The sequence below is a fragment of the Colletotrichum aenigma genome (genome assembly GCF_013390185.1).
Source record: "Colletotrichum aenigma strain Cg56 chromosome Unknown KSG_Cg56_contig05, whole genome shotgun sequence".
Classification (NCBI taxonomy): Eukaryota; Fungi; Ascomycota; class Sordariomycetes; order Glomerellales; family Glomerellaceae; genus Colletotrichum; species Colletotrichum aenigma.
The window spans coordinates 1454848-1474199 of NW_023500911.1; the positions used below are offsets into that span (position 1 = coordinate 1454848).

The window sequence follows — 19352 nt, forward strand, 5'->3', positions numbered from 1 at the left end:
AACCATGGCCAGCACCCCGGGAACCGCCCCGACCCCCGACGTCCGCCACCACGGCTCCGGCTCTTCGGCCACGGTCTCCTCCTCGCGGCTCAAGAAGCGGGAGGCCGACCGCAAGGCACAGCGCATCGCGCGCGAGAAGACAAAGAACCGTATCGCGCACCTCGAAGGCTTGGTTGCGGAGCTGAGCCGCAAGGAGGACAACGCGACGACGGTAGCGCTAATGACGCAGCTGGCGAGGGTCACGGAGCAGAGGAACAGGCTAATGAGCTGCATGGAGGGGGCGTCAGCTTCTTTTGTGAGGCATCTGGCGGAGGTGAAGGAAAATGAGGAAGGGAAGGCGGATGGGGATGGTGGTGATGGGGGGAGCTTGTTGGAGCCGTCTAGCATGGAGTATCTGAGCACGCCTGCTGCGGTTCCCGTCCCGACCACGCCCCAGGATCATATCGACGAAAGGCAACCTCGCCATCTTGAGAAAGATGTGAACACTTTGGTGGAAGCCTCTGCTCTCGACGTCAGTAATTTTTGGATCGACGAGTCTTTCCCCGTGGACCTACCAACAGCACCCTCATTACCCAAACTCCCATCACCAGCTCCTCCGCCTGCCGCACCCTCAACGATCAAAGTCCCGGTCAAGTCAGAATGCAGCTGTACCTCAACCTCCCGCACGCGCCGCCTCTCCGACGGCTCCCTGGTCTCTCACAACTGCTGGAAAGCCGGCAACGAGATCCTCAAGGAGCCCTTCCCCCTGACCAAGGCGATGCTCGAGCTGGAGTACCAGGTCAGCGAGGACATCCCCGTCCACGCGGTTCTCCACGGCTGGGACAGCCTGTCCCAAACGGGGCGGATGACGCCGCTGTGGAAGAAGGTGCGGCAGCTCGACGAGCTCTGCTTCGCAGGTTGCGGGCCGCCTGAGCGGCTGGCCGTGTTGTTCATGGTTCACCTCTTGATGCGGGCGTACACGGATCCGACGCCGGCGAAGAGCGAGGTCGTGCCGCGGTGGTATCTCAAGTCGTAATTCTCTCTCGAGCTTTGTTATTCTGCTCTCACTGACCGCAAGCTAGACAACTCCAACAATTATCCCCCGAACACGACCCCTCGGCGGACTACTTCACCTGGCCGGCGCTGCGCTACCGCTTCGCCACGACGCCGCACCCGTACTGCCACAACAACACCTTCTGGCACATGTTCCGCGAGCACTTGCGCATCGCATGGCCGTTCGACTTCCGCGACTGCTACGTGCGCAACGCGCACCGCGGCACGTACGCCCTCTCACCGCTCTTCAAGGACCGCCTGCGCGACCTACGCGCGTGGACGATGGAGCCGGATTTCTTTGCGCAGTACCCTGAGCTCAGGCAGGATGTGCCGCAGTACCCTGGGCAGCCCTCGCCGGGGCCGTTGCATGTATCGTCGCATGGTAGGTTTGGGGCGCTGATGCAGGGTGGTACGCCGTCCACGGAGAAGGAGGAGGAGCAAGAAGGGGGGAAAGGTGGAGGGGCAAGGGCTGACGAGGATGACGGGGAGATGTTCATGGGTGATGTTGGGATCGAGACGAATCCTGATTTTCTGTTCTTTCAGGATGCGTTTCTGAATGGGAGCACGGCGAAGGAGTATGGGGTCCAGCTTAGCAGGCATAAAGATAGTTCGTGTATATCACTTTAGCACGTACACACCAGATACCAGATACACATTGATATTCATGTTACGTTCTCCGTGACACTTGAACTATGTGGTCGAGGAAGTACAGGAGCGTCACGAGATACACCATTCCCACCTAAACACAGCCATCCCCTCTTCACAAAGACCCTAACCCATACTCCTCCTTAATCACATCCGCAACCTTCTCCGCGCTCGCATACGTCGTCGCCGTAGGCCCCGCCGTCAACAACATCGGCCAGTAACTAATATCAACCACCCTCAACCCCTCAACCCCATACACCCTCATCTTTGGATCCACAACGCCGCCGCGTTCCCTCGGCATCATCGCCGCCGTGCAGCACTGATGCGCATTCGACGGGGTCATATTCGCCCTCAACAACTTCTCCAGCTCCTCCCGCTCCGTGACGCCCCCAAAGGGCGCGCCCACCGCCGGCCCAAGCACCTGCATCGCCGGCGCAGACATCACCTCCCTCGCCTTCTCGAACAGCGCAATCGCCACGTCAAAGTCGACCGGGTCCGCGCCCGTGCGGAAGTCAATCACCGGCTGCGCGAGCGGGTCCGCGGTGCGGATCCGCACGGAGCCGCGGCTGAGGGGCTTGAGGAAGTAGAGCGTCAGGCTGGGGCCGGTGCCCCAGTGGATCATGCCGATGGGGACTTCCTGGCCCGCGAGCTGGGTGAGGATGAGCTCGCGCTGAAGTTTGTAGCCTTCCTGTACGGAGGGGGGCGTTTCTGGGGCGAGATGGGCGAGGGGGTCGGTCGCGGCGGCGGCGGCGAGAAGGGAAAGGTAGTCGTAGGTGGCGTTGGAGAGGGGCGGGAGGACGAGGTTTGTGCCGAGGGTGCGGATGATGGTGTAGGCGCCTTGTTTGGCGGTGTCGTAGAGGGCGCGCTGTTCTGCGTCGTAGGTTGCGTTGGTGTCGAGGGATCCTGAGTTGGGGAAAATCTGGTTCGTGACTGGGAGACTGTTAGTCGTGCTCCATGGTTGCATTGCGGAAGAATCAGGACTTACAGGTGTAAGGAACCTTCAGGTCTGCTTGGTCTTGGAAGTTCTCCCCGACACCAGGCAAGTCCTCCACGACCTCAATGTCCAATCCCTCCAAGAACTCCTTGTTCCCGATGCCAGAGAGCTGAAGCAGCTGCGGCGTATGAACCCCTCCAGCAGCAAGCAGTACCTCTTTTGTCGCATAGACGCTGACTTTCTCTCCGCCAGCTGTGGGCAGATACTCAACCCCGATGGCCCGCTTCCCCTCGAAGAGCACGCGAGACACAGTGTGCTCGGCGAGGATATGGTAGTTCGGACGAGCGTCCTTTACGCGGGTATAATGGTTTCGTCGGGCATGACTACGCGTGCGAGTCGTTGCGTCAGCGAGGGTGGGAAAGTTGAAGAGGCCCACGGCATGGTCGCCGGCGAGAGGGTCCGGAGACGGCGTGAAGCCGCTCTCTAGAGCGGCTTGCCAGAAGTTTGCTGACCCGTATTAGACTCTGGTTCCATTACCAAGAGGTGGGGATGAAGTTACCGGCGCCGGGGAAGAAGTAATTCGGGTACGAAGCTTGAACGGGACCGTTGTGGCCGTGGGCTGCGTCGATCCACGAGACGTTCGCGGCATTGGCGAAGTCTTGCGGAGGCGCCGTGAAGTTTTCACTCTGTGATGAGGTCAGCTCAGATTCCTCAACAAGGCCGAGACGAACGGTCGAGGATTGACCTTCTTGAAGTATGGAAAAATGCCATCCCACCCCCACCCCTCAGCGCCCAATTTCTCCCAGGCCGCGTACTCAGCCTTGCCGGCGCGGACGAACACCATACCATTGACGACCGACCCGCCGCCGACGACTCTCCCAGCAGGAACAAGGAACGAGCGGTTGTTGAGCTCCGTCTGCCGTGCGCTGATAAGGTCTGGCCACAGGTACGGCACGGGGTTGAAGGCGCCGGGGATGAGGACGCTGTCTTCGTCTTTGTCAAATGGGCCTGTCTCGATGACGAGGACATTGACTTTGACCATGTCAGCGATTGATACCGCGTCAATGGGGTAAGAGGGGATGGCCCACCGTTGGGGTCCTCGGTCAAGCGGTCTGCGACGGTGAGGCCGGAGACGCCGCCGCCGGCGATGAGAAAGTCGTATTCTGTATTGGCGGCGACTTCTCGCGAGGCGACTGTTGCGTGGTGGGGGACGCGAAGACCGGATACGTGAGATGAGCATGCTAAGAGGACCGCGAGGGCGCCAATGACTGATTTGCGGGAGCTCGCCATCGTGGTCGTTATGTTTTGATTACCAGGACGTGAAGTTCCCCTCGGAACCGAGGTCTGGAGACTCAACGGCCATCTTGGTTGATTTTATACCCAAGCTCCGAGCAAGAGGTTCACAAAAGATTGCGGACTCCTGCTCAAAATCAGTACCGCAGAAGCCTTGCCTCTATGTAGACATGCATATGCCAGTCAGCAGAGGCACATAGGCGACGTAGCACCAACGCAACTTAGCACGGCATGGGCTGCATGGGCACCAATCGGAATCGAGGATGAAAGAGCTCAATCTGGGTGATCGCGCGTTTAATTCCAATGTTGAGAGCTCGCTAACCTCGAGGCCAGGCCCAGCCGGCTTGATGCGGGGAGGTTGATGCCAGTCGGGGGAGAATCGATGCGTGTCAGCGACAGGGCGATGGGGCACTTGCTTGAGTCCGAGGCTTGGCTACCAACGGCAGACAAAGTTGCAGCAAAGACTTACAACCCTTGCTCATCGCTCTGGGCGTGTTCGTTCGCATCGGAGACAAAGATGTTGAAAGTGAATGGTATATTAAATTACTAATAAGATCGATGGCCGGTGAGCTTTCTCCAGCGCCCAAGGTAGAGACTGATCCGGAGTCTGTTCATTTCGCACTCTCCCATTACATGCATAACTCATGATTCAGTTCCCCTTCTTCATGTAAAAATCATCTAGATCTTTGTAACCAAGTCATTGTTGTTCTCCCGGCCTTGAACGTGGCCGGTGTCGGCACCGCTCTCGTTGGCCAGGGTCTGCTCGTCGTTGAGCTTGGGGTTCCTCAGCAGGAAGGCGAAGCAGATCAACGGCACAGTCAGGCAGATACCGGTGATGGTCAGCAGGCGCTGGACGGACTGGTATGCGTCGATGATGGCGGTGCGCTCGGGGGTTCCGACGGGGTACTCGACGACAACGGAGAACGGCGAACCGTAGGTCAACTCTGCCAGGGTGGTGTTGCCGAGGGGCGCGAGCTTGTCTTCAAGAACGCCGGGGAGGACCTGGGTCCAGATGGCGCCGGAGATGGTGTTGCCGAAGGCGGAGCCAATGTTGTAGGTCGCGAGGTACAGACCGGTCATGATGGCGAGGTGCTCGTGCTTCAGGCTGGCTTGCAGGGAGGCCTGGGCGGGGTACGGGAACATACCACCGGCGATACCGAGGAGGACCTGGGCGCCGATGACACCGCTCTGGCCGGAGGGAGAGCCACGGTAGTGGATCAAGAGACCGAAAGCGACCATGAAGAGCATGGTGCCGGCGATGATGAAGTACTTGAGGCGACGGACCTTGAAGACGATGAAACCGAGGATGAAGCCGGTGATGACACTGCAGAAGGAGTAGAGCGAGGTGATGCGGGTGGCCGAGGCGATGCTGAAGTCGAAGGCGACGATGCAGACAGTGTACAGGTAGTCACCCTGCATGTACCAACACCAGTTGAGGAAGAGGGCGATGCCGAGCGGGGCGAGGATGCCGCGGTCCTTCATCAGGTAGAAGGGGACCAAGGGATGCTTGGCCTTGCGCTCCCACCAGACGAAGACGGGAATGCAGCAGATACCGACGACGAGAGGGGCAATAACGTGGGCCGAGCTCCACTGGTTCTGGAAGCCGCCGGCGATGGTGAAGGGCACCAGGATCAGGGCGAAGACGGCAATGACAAGGATGATGCCGATGACGTCGAGCTGCCAGAAGAGCTGGATCATGAAGTCCTTGAAGCCGAGGGCGTGGAATGAGGACTGGTAGGAGTTCATGAGGCCCATCTTTTTGGCGCGGCGGCCGACGATGCTCAGGCTGATGATGAGGGGCAGAGAAAGGACGGGGTAGATGATGCACCACATGCCGATGCCCCACTGCCAGGTGCTCCGGAGAAGGACGAGCTGGGAGATGTTGCCGCTGACCCAGGTGTTGATGATGAAGGGCAGGGCGGGGATGTAGCTGAAGAGCAGACGAGCCCGGGTGGAGGTGATATCGGCGATGATGACCTCGACCAGAAGCATGATCATGGTGTACCCGATCTGGTACAGCACGGCGCCGCCGGAGAAGTAGGAGACGTTGGTGGCGCAGGCCTCGACAATGGTGCCGACGACGTAGAAGAGGACGGAGACGCAGATGAGCTCGACTCGGCCGAAGACGTCGGCAATCTTGGCGGAGGTGGGCTGGGCGGCGGCGGCGATGACGGAGCGGAGGACGTTGATGCTGGCCAGCAGAGAGTGAGTCGCGTAGGAGGAGGTGGCGGTGGGCTGGTAGGCATAGCGCAGGGTGCCGTCGAGGCCGTAGGCGTAGGCGACGAGGAAGACGCCGAAGAAGATGAAGAGACGGTCGACGCGGGTCATGGCCTGGGAGAGGGCCTCGATTCTCACGACACCGGGAGACTTCTCGCCCATGATGTGGTGGGGGATCTCATGGTCGTACGTCGGAGCGGCTTCATGGCCGGGGTGGCTCTTCTCCGGAGTGATCTCCGGGGCGGGAGACTCGGTCTCCTTCTGGAGTGCGGGACTGGCCATGATGGCGGCCGTGAGGGGTCTGGGCGGGGGGTTAGCACCGTGTCATGAGTGAGTGAGTGATTGAACGAAGCATGACACGAAGCGAAGACCGCGAGAGAATCCGCTGGTGAAGTGCTTTCTGTGACAACCTTGAAGGCAACCTTGGAGGATATGAAGGGTGTAGAGCAAAAAGTCTTACCAAGTGCAAGGTCCTTAACTTCAGGTGATGTCAACCTTGTGTTTTATCAGTTGCGGCGCAGTGACTTGCTGCAGGCCAGTGCGCCAACCGGAAGCTTGCTTCGGTGAGACGGTGAGAAACTGCCGCCGACCGAGGTGAGCGCGAGGTGAGATCGGTGAGACGTTTCAATGATGCACGGTGATGACACTCAGCCCAGCAGACGAGATATGGATGATGCACCAACCAGTACGACGGTGGCAGAGATGATGTTGGAGGGAGGGAAGAAAAAAAAGAAAAGCCCAGATGGAGAGGGATCCGCCTGAAGACAGGGAAAAGAGCGCAGCGCAGGTGAGGTTACATCCGCCGCCTTTTAACTTTTATCTCTCTCTGCTGCAGCAGTCTCCGGAGAGGATCAGGATCTGCTGCGCGCACCACCGGCTAGCTGCCCAGGGTCTTTCTTTCTTTCGCCGCCGCACCACCCTGCAGAAAGAAATCGGGCCCATCTCGGTCGGGGCTGTCGAGTGGAAGCTGGGCTGGGAGACACGGGAGAGAAACATGAGTGGCCGGGGAGCTGGGTCGATCCCTCGCCGCGCTATGCTGCCTACATAGTAGCCTCGGGAGGTACACTTTTTTTTTTCTTGCCTTGCCCACACTTTCTTCGTACATTCGGTGATGCGCTAGGAGCAAAAACCAGCAGTGGCTAGCGGCTATCTTGGTTCTTTTGGTTGGCCTCTGAGACTCATCGTGTCTGGTTGGTTGAAAGCCATGATGGGCAAGAAACTAGCGGGAGAGTGGGAGAAGAGATACATGGATGAACCGTCCGTCGGGGTCAAGATGGGAACGCCAAACACTGCTAAACGTAAAACGAACAAGAGAGCCGTCAAATTTTTTTTATCAGATCCATCTGATATGATTTAGCGCACGCCCTTCATTCCTCGAACCGCTGCGACCGATACCGCAAACGGCTACCTCCCCCTAACCTCATTGTGGCGCATCCAACCACCCACCATCTTCACCCTCCTGATGGACATCATTGGGCGACTCGGCCGTGGCCGTCAGGAGATGGCTGTCCGGCTGCTTACTGGCGATGGAAAGGTGCCGCTACCAAGTGCCACTGCCAACGACGCAACAAAAACGTCAGCAGGGCCCTTTGCTTGACTCGATCAGGTTGGCTACTCGGTGCCCTCTTTCATGTGTCTCTTCAGCGAGACAGGCGACAGAACAGAACAAACATCCAGCATACCCCTGGACAAGCCCATCTCCAGGCAGCGAATCTCGTAAAGAACCACTGATTCTCGCCCCCAAGGAGAGAAAAAAAACAAAAAACACTCAGGGCCCACCTCCATGTTACCACATGGGTGACAGGCCCAATCTCCGCATGCTCCCGACTGGCCCAGGAACGACCAATCCAGTCGGGGCGCCGAGTGACCTGAGCCTGCTCCAACATCGGTCAACCCGGTCGCGTTTTTGGCCTGCTTTTGACAAATGGTTTGCGAACCCGACAGCTTGTCAGCGCCGGCGACGGGCTACAGCACGAGAACCCGTGAGCTTCTCCGCTAGAGAAATGGGCTTACCTCCGTGTCTAGACTCTCAAACTCCCCATACTGATCAATCTATTGATTGAAGAAAGTTTTTAGGCTCTTGGGATGACGGTTCTAGAAGCGGCTGCCAACACCAGTACCGAGGTCTTTACAGTAGAGATAGATCACTGCACATCATCAAGCACCACTCCCTGCAAAATGTCTCGGCCCCAAGATCTTCTACATTTGTAGGTACATACATAAGTATTGACCAGACAAGCAGAATTCAAAGATATCCTTCCCACATCCCACCGGCAGTCAGACACCGAAAAGACGCCACAGATCGCACCGCGACCGAGCTAGCTGCCCGCCTGATTACCATCTGTCTTCAGTCATAAACTAGTCTGCAATAACTCCCGCCATTTCGGAGCAAAATGCCGGGGGGCATCCTGTGTCCTGCGCGCTCGATCCAAGAATAAGGGTCCTATAACTTGCCGCGAAAAATACCAGACTCTAGCGCCCCAGACAAGCAATTGGTAGATTGTCGCCACGGGAGAAAATCCTGCGCCTTGGAATGGCAATGGGATGGGGGACCCACGCGGCGTCCGAGCTACCCGGCCGCCGGCGCGGATCCTGCCCAGTGATCAAAGACTTGGGCGCAAAGCTACATCTTATCAAGTTCCTTCATGTGAAAGGGCGGACCGACTCATCTGAGTAGCCTCTCAACATCTGGTCACGGGAGTAACATCTAGTTCTGAAAACTTCATGAAAACTCCTCTTTCATCCGTTTTGGCGACGGTCTAGTCCAGTCTGACCAACCTCTCTCCGGCCATTCAACCTGATCAGCCAAGATCACTCCGCTAGACCCTCAAACCCCTAATTCCAAACACAAAAGTTCGCGTGCTCAAGATCCAGCCCTCTGGGTCTCTAGCCCACACGTCAACCCATCCCCTCGGGAACCCGCCAAGTCCAGTGCCCCCCCCCCCCCCCCCCCCCCCGTCAAGCGATCCAGAACCAAATCCTCTCCACCCAGTTCCTCGGCGTGACCACCGGCCACGTCGGCTCCAGCCTATCAATCTCCGCCTTGCCAGACCAGATATCCATCTCGGCCACCTTCACAAACCTAGTCCCCTTGACAAACTTGTACCCGAGGAACAGGCTCAGAAAGATGGGGATGTCAATGTACGGCGGCACAAACGTCTTGGCGCTAAACCGCCCCGGGAAGAACGCGTCGAAGCCATTGAACAGCGCGACCACGAGACAGAAGCACACCGCAAAGTACGCCAGGAACGGCTGCAGCGGCGCCTTGTACGGCAGCGTGTCGCGGTCGACACCGTGGTGCCGCAGCCCGTGGTAGAAGCGCAGGTACGTCACGCACACGCTCGCCCACACGATGAGCGTGCTCACGGCGCTGAGGTTGCTGATCCAGAAGAACACCTCCGCGGCGCGGTTGCTCACGTTGAGGTAGACGAGGCAGCTGAGCGCCGTCGTGGCGGCGACGCACGCGTACGGCACGCCGAAGCGCTCGAATTTCAGGACGGCCGGCGCGGTGCCGTCGAGAGCGGCGGCGTAGAGCACGCGCGTCGAGGCGTAGAAGAAGGAGTTGCCGGCCGACCACGCGGAAGAGAGCACGACGGCGTTGATGATCGAGGGCAGCGTGCGGATGCCGGCGTTGCGGATGGCGATGACGAAGGGTGACTGCGCGGCGCCGGGGGCGCTGGAGCCGATGGCGTCGAGGAGGTTGGGGTCCTCGGAGGAGACGCAGAGGCCGACGAGGAAGATTGCGAGGACGTAGAAGAGTGCGATGCGCCAGAAGACGCGGCGGATAGCCTTTGGGATGTTGCGGCGTGGGTTCTCGGTCTCGCCCGAGGCGACGACGACCATCTCGCTGCCGCCGTAGGAGAAGGTCGCCTGGATGAAGACCTTCCAGAAAGCGAGGAAGCGGCCGAGGGCGCCGGGGCGGAGGTAGGCGTTCATCGGCCCCGGATCGGCCCAGTAGCGGAAGCCGATGCGGTCGCCGGAAGGGGAGCCGCCGAGGGTGATTATAAACATGAGGAGGATCAGGCCGACGATTGTGATGAGTTTGATGGCGCCGAAGAAGAATTCGGCTTCGCCGTAAATGCGCACGGGGAAGCAGTTGATGAGAACCATGGCGAGCAGGAAGATTGTGATGAGCGCGGCTTGGGGAACGGAGTGGTCCCAGTAGTCGAGGATGACAACGGAGACGGTGACTTCGATTGGCACGCCGATTGCAAACTGGTACCTATATGGATCTTAGCTTGGGTCTTCACGTCAAGAGGTAAGTATCTAGATAGCATCGGGAGCGATAATTTGGGCAAGCCGCCGGGTTGGTTCTCACACTCACCAGTAGTTCCATCCAAGCGTAAACCCGAGCGCCGGGTCAACATATCGCGCCGCGAAGATAGGTACCGCACCCGGGATGGGGAGCCATGCGGCCATCTCCCCAAGACTGTTGATTACGCAGTAGAGGTTGAAGCCCGTGACTGCGTACGAGATGAACGCCGACAAAGGGCCAGCCAGTGACAAGACTTGACCGCTGCCGACGAACAAACCGGTACCAATGGCGCCTGATAAGGCCAGGAACTGCACATGGCGAGCTTTGAGCTTTCTATCGAGGGTTCCCAGATGTTGTGTTTCTTGCTGATGCTTCACCTCGGCCGTGTCGCCCCCACCTATCGTGGTTCTCGCCGGCTCAATGTCATCATCCCCCGGGGTCGTTGCTGGTGCCTCCGGATGTTCTCGTATTCTCTCCTTATTCTCCATCGTGGCTAATTTATCTAAGCGTACCGTTGGTCAATCTGCAGGCTAGGTGGACAACGGGTCTCCGACAAGTGAGCTCGATACTCCACAACGCAAAGACGAGGATGTTGGATTCCAGCAACAAAACGACGACCCAGCACTAAGAATGACGTCGGACTTGAAGCAACTGAGGGGACGTTACACTGCATCCCGTGGTTGGCTGCTGTCCGTGTCGTGGTTGTGCTCCCAAAGGCCAAGAGTTTAATGTTCCAATTGCCTCCCCGGTTTAGGGGTTCAAAGTGTCGATCCCTGCATCCTGATCCTGCGTCTACGGCATATGGGCGACTCAACGTGCGGGGCTGATCCGAGCCTGTCCGCATGTATGGTAAGATTTGGAGAAAGGCCTTCGTAAGAAGCATCAAGAACCTTCATGGTCAGAATACCGGAGCAATCACATTAATACAAGAAAGCGTGTGGCCACGGGTGTTTGCCCTACTGTCTATGGCCTCGATTGCAACGTTATGATCATCGTCGCCATTGCTTTCGACTTGTGTTTTCTCTATTTTTTTCAATCTTAGTCCTATTCATAGTATATATATGCCTTATTGTAACCGCCTAATACTTAAGTAGGACGTTCAACTATTATCCTTGCGTACGAGTTGTGACACTTAGATGCGGTGTGCGACATTAGCTAAAATTACGACCTAGCGGACTTCTCTTGGATCCGTACATACCGCTTACTCATTGAGCATGGATATTAGAGCTACTGATACCGTATACGTCTTCGGAGCCCTATTTGAACCAGGGGCCAATCCACTTTTTAAACAGCTGGTCATTGATTGGGAAGGGTATGTAGCGGACCGTGGACGTGATATTGTTACAACAGCCAGAACCTCGACTGGCTGAGCCGTAACACTTCAGCCTGACAGATTTGGTTTAGTTTCATCTGTTATTGCAGCACATAGACTAATACCAAGGGATGATCTGAATTACCGCATTGTTGAGAGAACCCGACGCCGGGTGGACCACTGGCATAGCCCGATCAACCTGACATGTCTTGCTCTTAAAAGCGACACAAACCATCACGCTCTGAAGCGGTTCTCACACATCTAAGAGCTCTTCATAAGCTTCTACATGCCCTCAAAGCCATTCAGTTTCCAAACCTTTACCATGAGCGACACTCCTATCGACTCAATTCCCTTCGCTGACAAGGCCATCAAGTTGGACATTGTTGTAGTTGGGCATGGAATCGCAGGGGTATATGAAGAGAGCGCGAATCGCCAGGGGGCAGGCATCTCCCTCTTCACGCTGCCACAACCCATTACTCCTTCAACATCATCTGTATCGCGCTGGAGCAATATAAACCTCGCTGATATGAACTAAATGGTATCTTTCAAAAGCAGTGTTGCATCATGAAGTCAACCGGGTACAATCAGTGTAGGCCCGGCCGAGATGGACCGATTTCCGGAGCTGAGGTGGATCTTCAATTTCACAGCTAAGAATTATTGGTGGAATCAGAGTCGCGTAGATATCATGCATTGCCACTTTGAGTTATCTTGCTTGAATCCGTCCGTGGCAAGTCTCTTGACCATCAATGTTTGTACCGTAGGATGGGGTCGTTCGTGGGCCAAGAAGACGACGCACCAAGCGCTTGTCTGACAAAATGACGAATTAGTTTAGCTCGTCATCGAGAAAAGCATCATTCCGTTAATCACTGAGACAAGGCGCGTTCACATCCGTTTCTGCGAGAGAGGAGAGCAAGAAAATAATCTTCATTTGGCGGCTGTATCACTCGCGTTTGTTGGGGAATCTCTATGAGTACATAAGGAGAGCTACATTTAGAGGCAGTAAGAGGTCTTCAGTCTTGTCCATGCAGCAGCCAGATAGCCAACCCGAAAAGTCTCTCTTGTCTTAGGGAACATCCTTCTGCATGCATCATGGTTTCAATCTCTCGAAGCATTAAAGGCAACGTTTTGCTCTTCTCCGTGGCTGTTCATGGTGTCTCTGCGGCCTATGGCGGCTTCTCCTCGCCGAAGACTTTGTTCACTTTGTGAGAACTCACGCAAAACAATCCGAAGAACACTTTACTAACAATATATCCTTAGTGGTGATTCTTACACTAGAACACGATTCATTCTGACCAACGCTCAGCCGTCTTCGGCGAACCCTTTCGGCAACCCAAGCTACCCCGGCCCAACTAGCGCCAACGGCGAGAACTGGATCCAATACTTGACGACGAAGTACAATGAATCCCTACTTCTGACCTACAACTTTGCATACAGCGGAGCAACCCTTGGTGCCGATATAGTCGACTCCGGCGTAGACGTTGTCAATCAGATTGACGATCAGTTTCTTCCCTACTACAGCGGCAGCAATCAGACCTGGGACCCTGCGACCACGCTCTTCGGATTTTGGATCGGAATCAACGACATCGGCAAGTCTTACACTGACGGCAACGCTACTGTGCGTCATCCTATAATCTTCGGACGGTACGAGGCATTGCTGGAGAAGATGTACGATGCAGGAGCAAGGAACTACCTGTTTCTCAACGTCCCGCCGTTGGAACGGATGCCGAGAACCACGCAGTCAAGCGCTGCTGCCATGCGTATCCCACTCGAGAAAGCAGCTGTCGAGGATTGGAACGGACGCCTTCGTGTTCTTGCGCGAGACTGGAGGCAAGCCCACAACGACGTGACTGTTTTCCAGTACGATACCTACGGGCTCTTTGATAGGGTCATTGATACCCCGGAGCGGTACAAGGAGACAGCTGTGTACAAGAACACCACAACATACTGCTCCGCTTACCAGAAGTAAGTCAATTTCCCAAAGTCTTCAACTTTATCACTCACACTCATTTTTCCAAATTATTAGTGGTACCCCAGAGCCGGACACCAAGTGGGATAACTGCACTTACGCTGCGGATGAGTATATGTGGATTAACAATCTCCATCCTACTTCACCCGTCCATTCTCTTCTGGCCAAGAACATCGCAAAGTTGTTGGCTTGAACTAGTGACAAGACGTTCAACCTCTTCTGGTCTGGGAACTCATATTAGGCAACATTCCGGGGAAAGCGGTCCGAGGCATGTGTGGCGTCAAGTACGGAAGATTGAAGCCGAAATTGCAATGCAATGAATCATTAAATCCAACTATGAGCACGAACAGCAAGTATCGTGTGTAATGGCTTGCCATCGAAAACCAGTTTGTGCGAGTCTTGGTTGATTATGATTTGGAACTCGAGAGACGCCAAAAGTCCTACTCTACTTGCACCTAGCAGTGTGCCGTGGACAAATTAAGCTTCAGTTCCGGTTGGCCCCTTCTAGACGGCGAGGTGGTGACCCGAATGCCCTCGCACTGCTGAAACCGATGTTGAGACATGAACTCCTCCAGTAGCGTAGGTGATGATAATAGTCCTCTGATTGACATCGCAAAGCATCGAGAATACAGAGGCTTCTGAGTCCTTCTTCGCCGTCGAGCTTATCCAACGTGTGCCACGACTTCTATCTCCACTCGCATATCGTCTTCTCCAAGTCTTGGCACGCCAACGCAAGTCCAAAGGGGCTGATGATTTGGCATCCATCTCCGGAAGTTTCGTACCATGGCAGCTAGTGCCTCGTTAATAATGGGTACATGGTATGAATTGACTCGGTAGACCTGCGACCATACTTTTCCGCCAGCATCCCCGAGGCACCGTTCCACGTTTTCAAACGCAAGGTCGATCTGTGCGTTGATTTCGTTTTCAAACTCTCCGGTAATCGGATCCCAGCCACCTTCAATACAATATCCAGTCAGAGAAGTCGATAAAGTGTAAGTTTTGCACGTAAGGCCGACCTTGTCCTGCGCATTCGATGCGGTCACCAACTCGCACTGCTTGGCTATACGAGAACTTTTGCTGTTTCTCGACACCCTGCCCCTCATAGGCGAAGAACTGCAAGTGCGACGTTATTGCAGAATTAATACGGAGGAACCGGAGGGCTGGACTTTAATGATGGAGTCAATTGGAAATTTTAAAATATCTTGATCGAGAGTCATTCGAGGTGGGCTGAACAGAAAAGTATAGGAATGTGAGCTCATGCTGAGGACTGCAGACGGAACGTATTTTCCCCTGGAGCTTCCAATGGAACCTATTACTATCATCCACTCGTCGCGCCTACTACGACCGGTTCAGGTCACTCAATTTGATAAACATAAGCAATGTCATTATCGCTCTCTTCTTATCTGCGGGATTCAACTTCCATTAGACCATGAAAAGAGAATAAACCGTCATTTGTCGTCCTACTAAACGCTGTACATACCTGCCTCTATTGATGACGTGGCTGCTGGTGGGTCTCGCGATATCAGCTGGTATCAGCGGTTTTAAAGCGAACCCGAGACGGAATACATATTCCAGCTCGCCAACGTTGTGGTGATCATCAACTCCTGAGTCATTCTGCCACGTAAGCTTAAGTGGTGATTGTAGTCTCTTATCGGACGAATTCGAGGTCACTTTCGGTAAGGTCTCCCGGTGCGATACGACTTGCAAAGTGCGATAATGGAGGAGCGTGTATTCATTAGCTTGCATTTGAAAGCTTACATTAGAGTATTCTTTAAGGGGAAGATATGGATAGACTAACAACATTTCGAGGGCACACATAGCTAGTTTGAAGATAGGTGTGTTGACTTCCTCAAATTTGGAATACATCCAGTATCAAGACCTGGCGATGATGTTCGAATACCAACCAAGCCACGTTTCTTTCGCTACGATGTAACAAGTCTTGACGTCAGCTCAGAGCTAGGCCTGAAATTCTAAAGTTCAACCTTAAGCCAGACTCGACTCTGCTGCCTGAACTATCTACCTTGATAAAGGAATGCGGAGGAAAGACAATAGATCATTTGTACAAATCCAAAAGAAAAAGTCCACCTCAGCGTCAAAATCCATGATCCATATTATCACACCAACGCTCCCATCCAAATATCACTTCGACAACATACCAATACTTAACTGCAAATACCCCAGTGACACTCAACAAGACAGGCCGGCCAGATCAAACTGTAGTCAACATGATGTTTGGTTTGCAAAGCATCATCGCTGTTGTCCTGGCCGACGGCGCCCTGGCGAGGCCGAAGCCTCTTCAAGGCAAACACCTCCCCTTTGAGACGCTGCCGCAGTGCTGGCGGGACTGCGCTCAGGAACTCAACAAACCAAAGAAATCTTTTGACATCATCACAGTCAGCATTGCTGAATTCTGCGCTGACCAGGAAACATGGTTTCAAGCATTTTCTATGAGCGATGTATGGGCATGCGGCAAGATGAAGTGCGCCAGTCAAATCGACGACGAGACGTCGGTAATCAGGTGATACACCGAAGTCTGCCACTTTGATTTGATCAAGTCAGAGTTGTGAAGATTTTACGTACGCTACTGCATTCTTCCATCAAAGCGGTAAGGACTGCAGCGACGCAAGGATGGTGCATAGGCGACAATATCAAGGGTCACAGAGACAGTGAGGAGAACAAGGAGACTTGAGTCAACAGAATCAGATGCCTTCTTGTCGAGAAACGTTTGACGGCATAGATGAGATCTTGTGAGCCAAGTACGTTGCAGAATATTCGGACAATTATGGGTGAAGGGGTTTAGGATGGCTACTTTTGGAAATTTGCATGAGGTATTTACACCGAATTGAGGCGTACACATGGACAAAGGAAGAATAGCAATCGAGAGATTGACATGATATTGGCTTACTTGCTGAGTTTCTCTCCCTATACAGCTCGACTTCTGTCACGCCGCGGGCAGGATATATGGCGGCAAACGCAATGGAATCTGCAGGTGATTGCTTGATGAAACGTCAGTCGAGTATATGCCTCGTCTGAGAACAAAGTGCCCTGGCTGAGTTTTGTCCACAAGCCTAGACAATCCGTGCCAAGAGAAAGATGATCTGATAAGATGATGCTGAGCATCGTGTTCTCCACGTGCTCCACTATATAAGTTACAAAACTTCCTGTTAAGCATAGAATAGGCAACTTTGCACTCTTTGCTCTCTCCGGCTCGTAACACAGACTTTGGGAATATCAACTAAGGTCTTGGCTCATGGTAATAAGGTAGTGTTCGTCGTTAAAACGGCCGAAAGTCCGGGCTGTCGATTATGATTTCAAGTATAAATAGGCAGCCTTATTCGCCATATTCAAGACCAGTCTCGTCACCCTTCATCAGTCATTACAACTCGATTTTGAGATCATTTGCAGTTCAGAGAAAATGAGATTTTTCCTGCTCCTTGTTGCCGCAGCCAGCGCAATGGAAGCCGCGGTTGGAAACAATGAGAACCAACTCGTCAATCGCCAATTTACTGGCTGTGACAACTGCCACAACAATCCAGAATACCGTTGCGAGATCATTGACCGCTGCTTCCTCATTGGTTGTTGCTAAGCAGCACAAGTCACAACCTACTGTAAGCCTTCTTTGGACAACCGCAGAGTATCTGCTCAACATCCGATGTAGACTGTACTCCGAGATTATTGCCGCTGAGCCTGTTGGTGAAAGACAATGCACGAATGTATGCCTCGAAATGTGTTGGGCTACAGGGACGTTATTGGAGTATACTGTATGAGTTGTGGCCGTATAAAGCGGGCATGTTACGTTGTGGAATGTGATACAGCAATGACACGATTGTCTGTCCTCCTCACTGTTCATAGTGTTTAGAATCAATCCTGATGTTTCGGCCTGTCATGCGAACATTTCATATCCGGGGCAGATACTTGTCATCAACTAATTGCCACCACTTGCGACCTTACCAATCTAGTATTTCACGGTCAAAACTTTATTCCCGTAGTTGCTTGCGTGAGATACGAGTTCATCCACGAAGCTCAGTGCTGCTCGCCCTTTCTGAATTCCAGGACCAATTAAACATCCTGCTTCGACCTACTTTTGAGTCCATGTTTCTTCTGAATGAACTCCGCAACGAGCTCCCCGATCCCGTACGCCGGCATCTGCGTGTGGCCGCTATTCAGCGTCGGCATAAGACTACAGTCGGCGACACGTAGGTTCCTGACACCGTAGACTTGCGCGTAACCATCCAACACGGCCATCCGGTCATCTTCCTGACCCAGCTTGCAGGTGCCTCCCGGATGGTACGACGTCGAGGCATACTTCTGCACATGCGACTGCCAGTCCTTGTTGGTCTTGTTGAGGTGGTGTTCAGCGCCCGCCGGCCAGCCACCCTTGACAATGTCCTTGGTGCCGGCGCCGTTCATGATTATCTCATTAAGAAATTTGACTCCCTCGGCCATCATTAGCAGGTCTCGCCTGTCTTCGAGGTATCTAGGGTTAACATTGGGGTTATCACGGGGGTCCCTGCTCCGCAGTCGGACCTCGCCGCGTCCTTTGAGACCGCACAGGAAGCAACACATAGCGAAAGCCCACTCGCCGGCCTTGGGGAAGTCCGTGTACTCGGGAGGACCGCCGTAGCAGATGGTGTGAAAGAACTCAAGGTTCGGCTGGTTCTCGGTCAGGTCCATGGGATCACGACCTGGCTGCCGCGGAAAGTTGCGCCACTCCTCGCTCTCCGCCTCGAGACGGTCATTGAGGCGGGCGAAGGCGAACCCGCCGAAGGGAAAGCTGGCCAGCCAGCCATCCTTCGTATCGGTCCACTCCTTGTACCCATTCTCGAAGGCATTTAGATCATGGCTGACCCTTGCGTCGTCAGTAAGATCGGGCTCGTTTAGCTCATAGTAGACAAAGATGAGCTGATGGTCCTGCAGATTCTCGCCAACACCCGGCAGATCCTTGACGACGGGAACTCCCATCTCGGTAAGATGCGATTTGGGCCCAATGCCAGAGCGCAAGAGGATGGCTGGGGTCCCGTAGGTGCCGGCAGACAGGACAATTTCCTTCTTCGCTTTGGCGCTGTGTCTTTGACCGTCGTCTCCGACGTACTCTACGTACTTTGCCTCGCCATTTACAACTGCTACCTTGTCGACAGTTGCGTGAAGCCTGATGGTAATGTTTGGTTTCTCTTGGTCCTTGGTGATGAAATCTGCCGCGGTCGATCGGGTTCCCTTGTATTGGGTCCTCACGGCATGGCCACAACCGTTAGCCGCCACGCCAGAGCTGAACATGTCGGGGATGTACGGCAACCCAAATGACTTGTAGGATTCAATGACTTTATCAGTGAATGGAATCGTCTTTCCAGGCTCAATATGTAGGGGCCCGTCCCATCCATGTGCCTTTTCGTCGTGAGGGAACCAATCCTTGGGATGGAATGTTTCTGCCTGTTTTGAGACATTCTTGAGCGTCAGGTCGTTGTTTATTGAAGATGGAGTGCGAAGAAATTGATAGACAGGGATTTCAAGAAACATGCCTTTTTCATCGCTCTGAACATCTCCTTGCCGCTCCATTGCGGAAAGTTCCAGTCATCGTAGTCTTGCTCGACGCCTCTCACGCAAATTGTCCCATTGCAGCCGCTACTACCGCCCAAGAACTTCCCGCGGGGTAGATGGATCTCTCTGCCTTGAAGGCCTGGTTGAGCGGGCGTCCTGAGAT

At 54.5% G+C, this 19352-nt stretch overlaps 7 protein-coding genes across 7 annotated transcripts; 2 read left to right on the top strand and 5 right to left on the bottom strand.

Annotated features, from left to right (window-relative positions):
• Positions 1-4: 4 nt before the first annotated feature.
• On the top strand, positions 5-1659 carry CGCA056_v008044 (uncharacterized protein; the record flags this gene model as incomplete). The annotated part of the gene is made up of 2 exons (XM_037323292.1): positions 5-1011; positions 1062-1659. The coding sequence occupies 2 exons, from the start codon at positions 5-7 to the stop codon at positions 1657-1659; spliced, it is 1605 nt and encodes a 534-aa protein (XP_037177677.1).
• A 133-nt stretch (positions 1660-1792) lies between these two features.
• Positions 1793-3901, bottom strand: xptC-6 (Dehydrogenase xptC; the record flags this gene model as incomplete). The annotated part of the gene is made up of 5 exons (XM_037323293.1): positions 1793-2607; positions 2663-3118; positions 3171-3297; positions 3357-3643; positions 3700-3901. 5 exons carry the CDS (start codon positions 3899-3901, stop codon positions 1793-1795), a joined length of 1887 nt encoding a protein of 628 aa, XP_037177674.1.
• A 681-nt stretch (positions 3902-4582) lies between these two features.
• On the bottom strand, positions 4583-6403 carry sit1-1 (Siderophore iron transporter 1; the record flags this gene model as incomplete). The annotated part of the gene is made up of 1 exon (XM_037323294.1): positions 4583-6403. The coding sequence occupies one exon, from the start codon at positions 6401-6403 to the stop codon at positions 4583-4585; it is 1821 nt and encodes a 606-aa protein (XP_037177668.1).
• A 2676-nt stretch (positions 6404-9079) lies between these two features.
• Positions 9080-10864, bottom strand: put4-3 (putative proline-specific permease put4; the record flags this gene model as incomplete). The annotated part of the gene is made up of 2 exons (XM_037323295.1): positions 9080-10343; positions 10446-10864. 2 exons carry the CDS (start codon positions 10862-10864, stop codon positions 9080-9082), a joined length of 1683 nt encoding a protein of 560 aa, XP_037177665.1.
• Positions 10865-12777: 1913 nt separating this feature from the next.
• On the top strand, positions 12778-13847 carry aes1-5 (Acetylesterase; the record flags this gene model as incomplete). The annotated part of the gene is made up of 3 exons (XM_037323296.1): positions 12778-12890; positions 12946-13650; positions 13712-13847. The coding sequence occupies 3 exons, from the start codon at positions 12778-12780 to the stop codon at positions 13845-13847; spliced, it is 954 nt and encodes a 317-aa protein (XP_037178211.1).
• Positions 13848-14444: 597 nt separating this feature from the next.
• Positions 14445-14757, bottom strand: CGCA056_v008049 (uncharacterized protein; the record flags this gene model as incomplete). Its single annotated transcript, XM_037323297.1, has 2 exons — positions 14445-14609; positions 14671-14757. The coding sequence occupies 2 exons, from the start codon at positions 14755-14757 to the stop codon at positions 14445-14447; spliced, it is 252 nt and encodes an 83-aa protein (XP_037178210.1).
• A 2956-nt stretch (positions 14758-17713) lies between these two features.
• On the bottom strand, positions 17714-19207 carry SDH-4 (L-sorbose 1-dehydrogenase; the record flags this gene model as incomplete). Its single annotated transcript, XM_037323298.1, has 1 exon — positions 17714-19207. The coding sequence occupies one exon, from the start codon at positions 19205-19207 to the stop codon at positions 17714-17716; it is 1494 nt and encodes a 497-aa protein (XP_037177874.1).
• Positions 19208-19352: the final 145 nt, after the last annotated feature.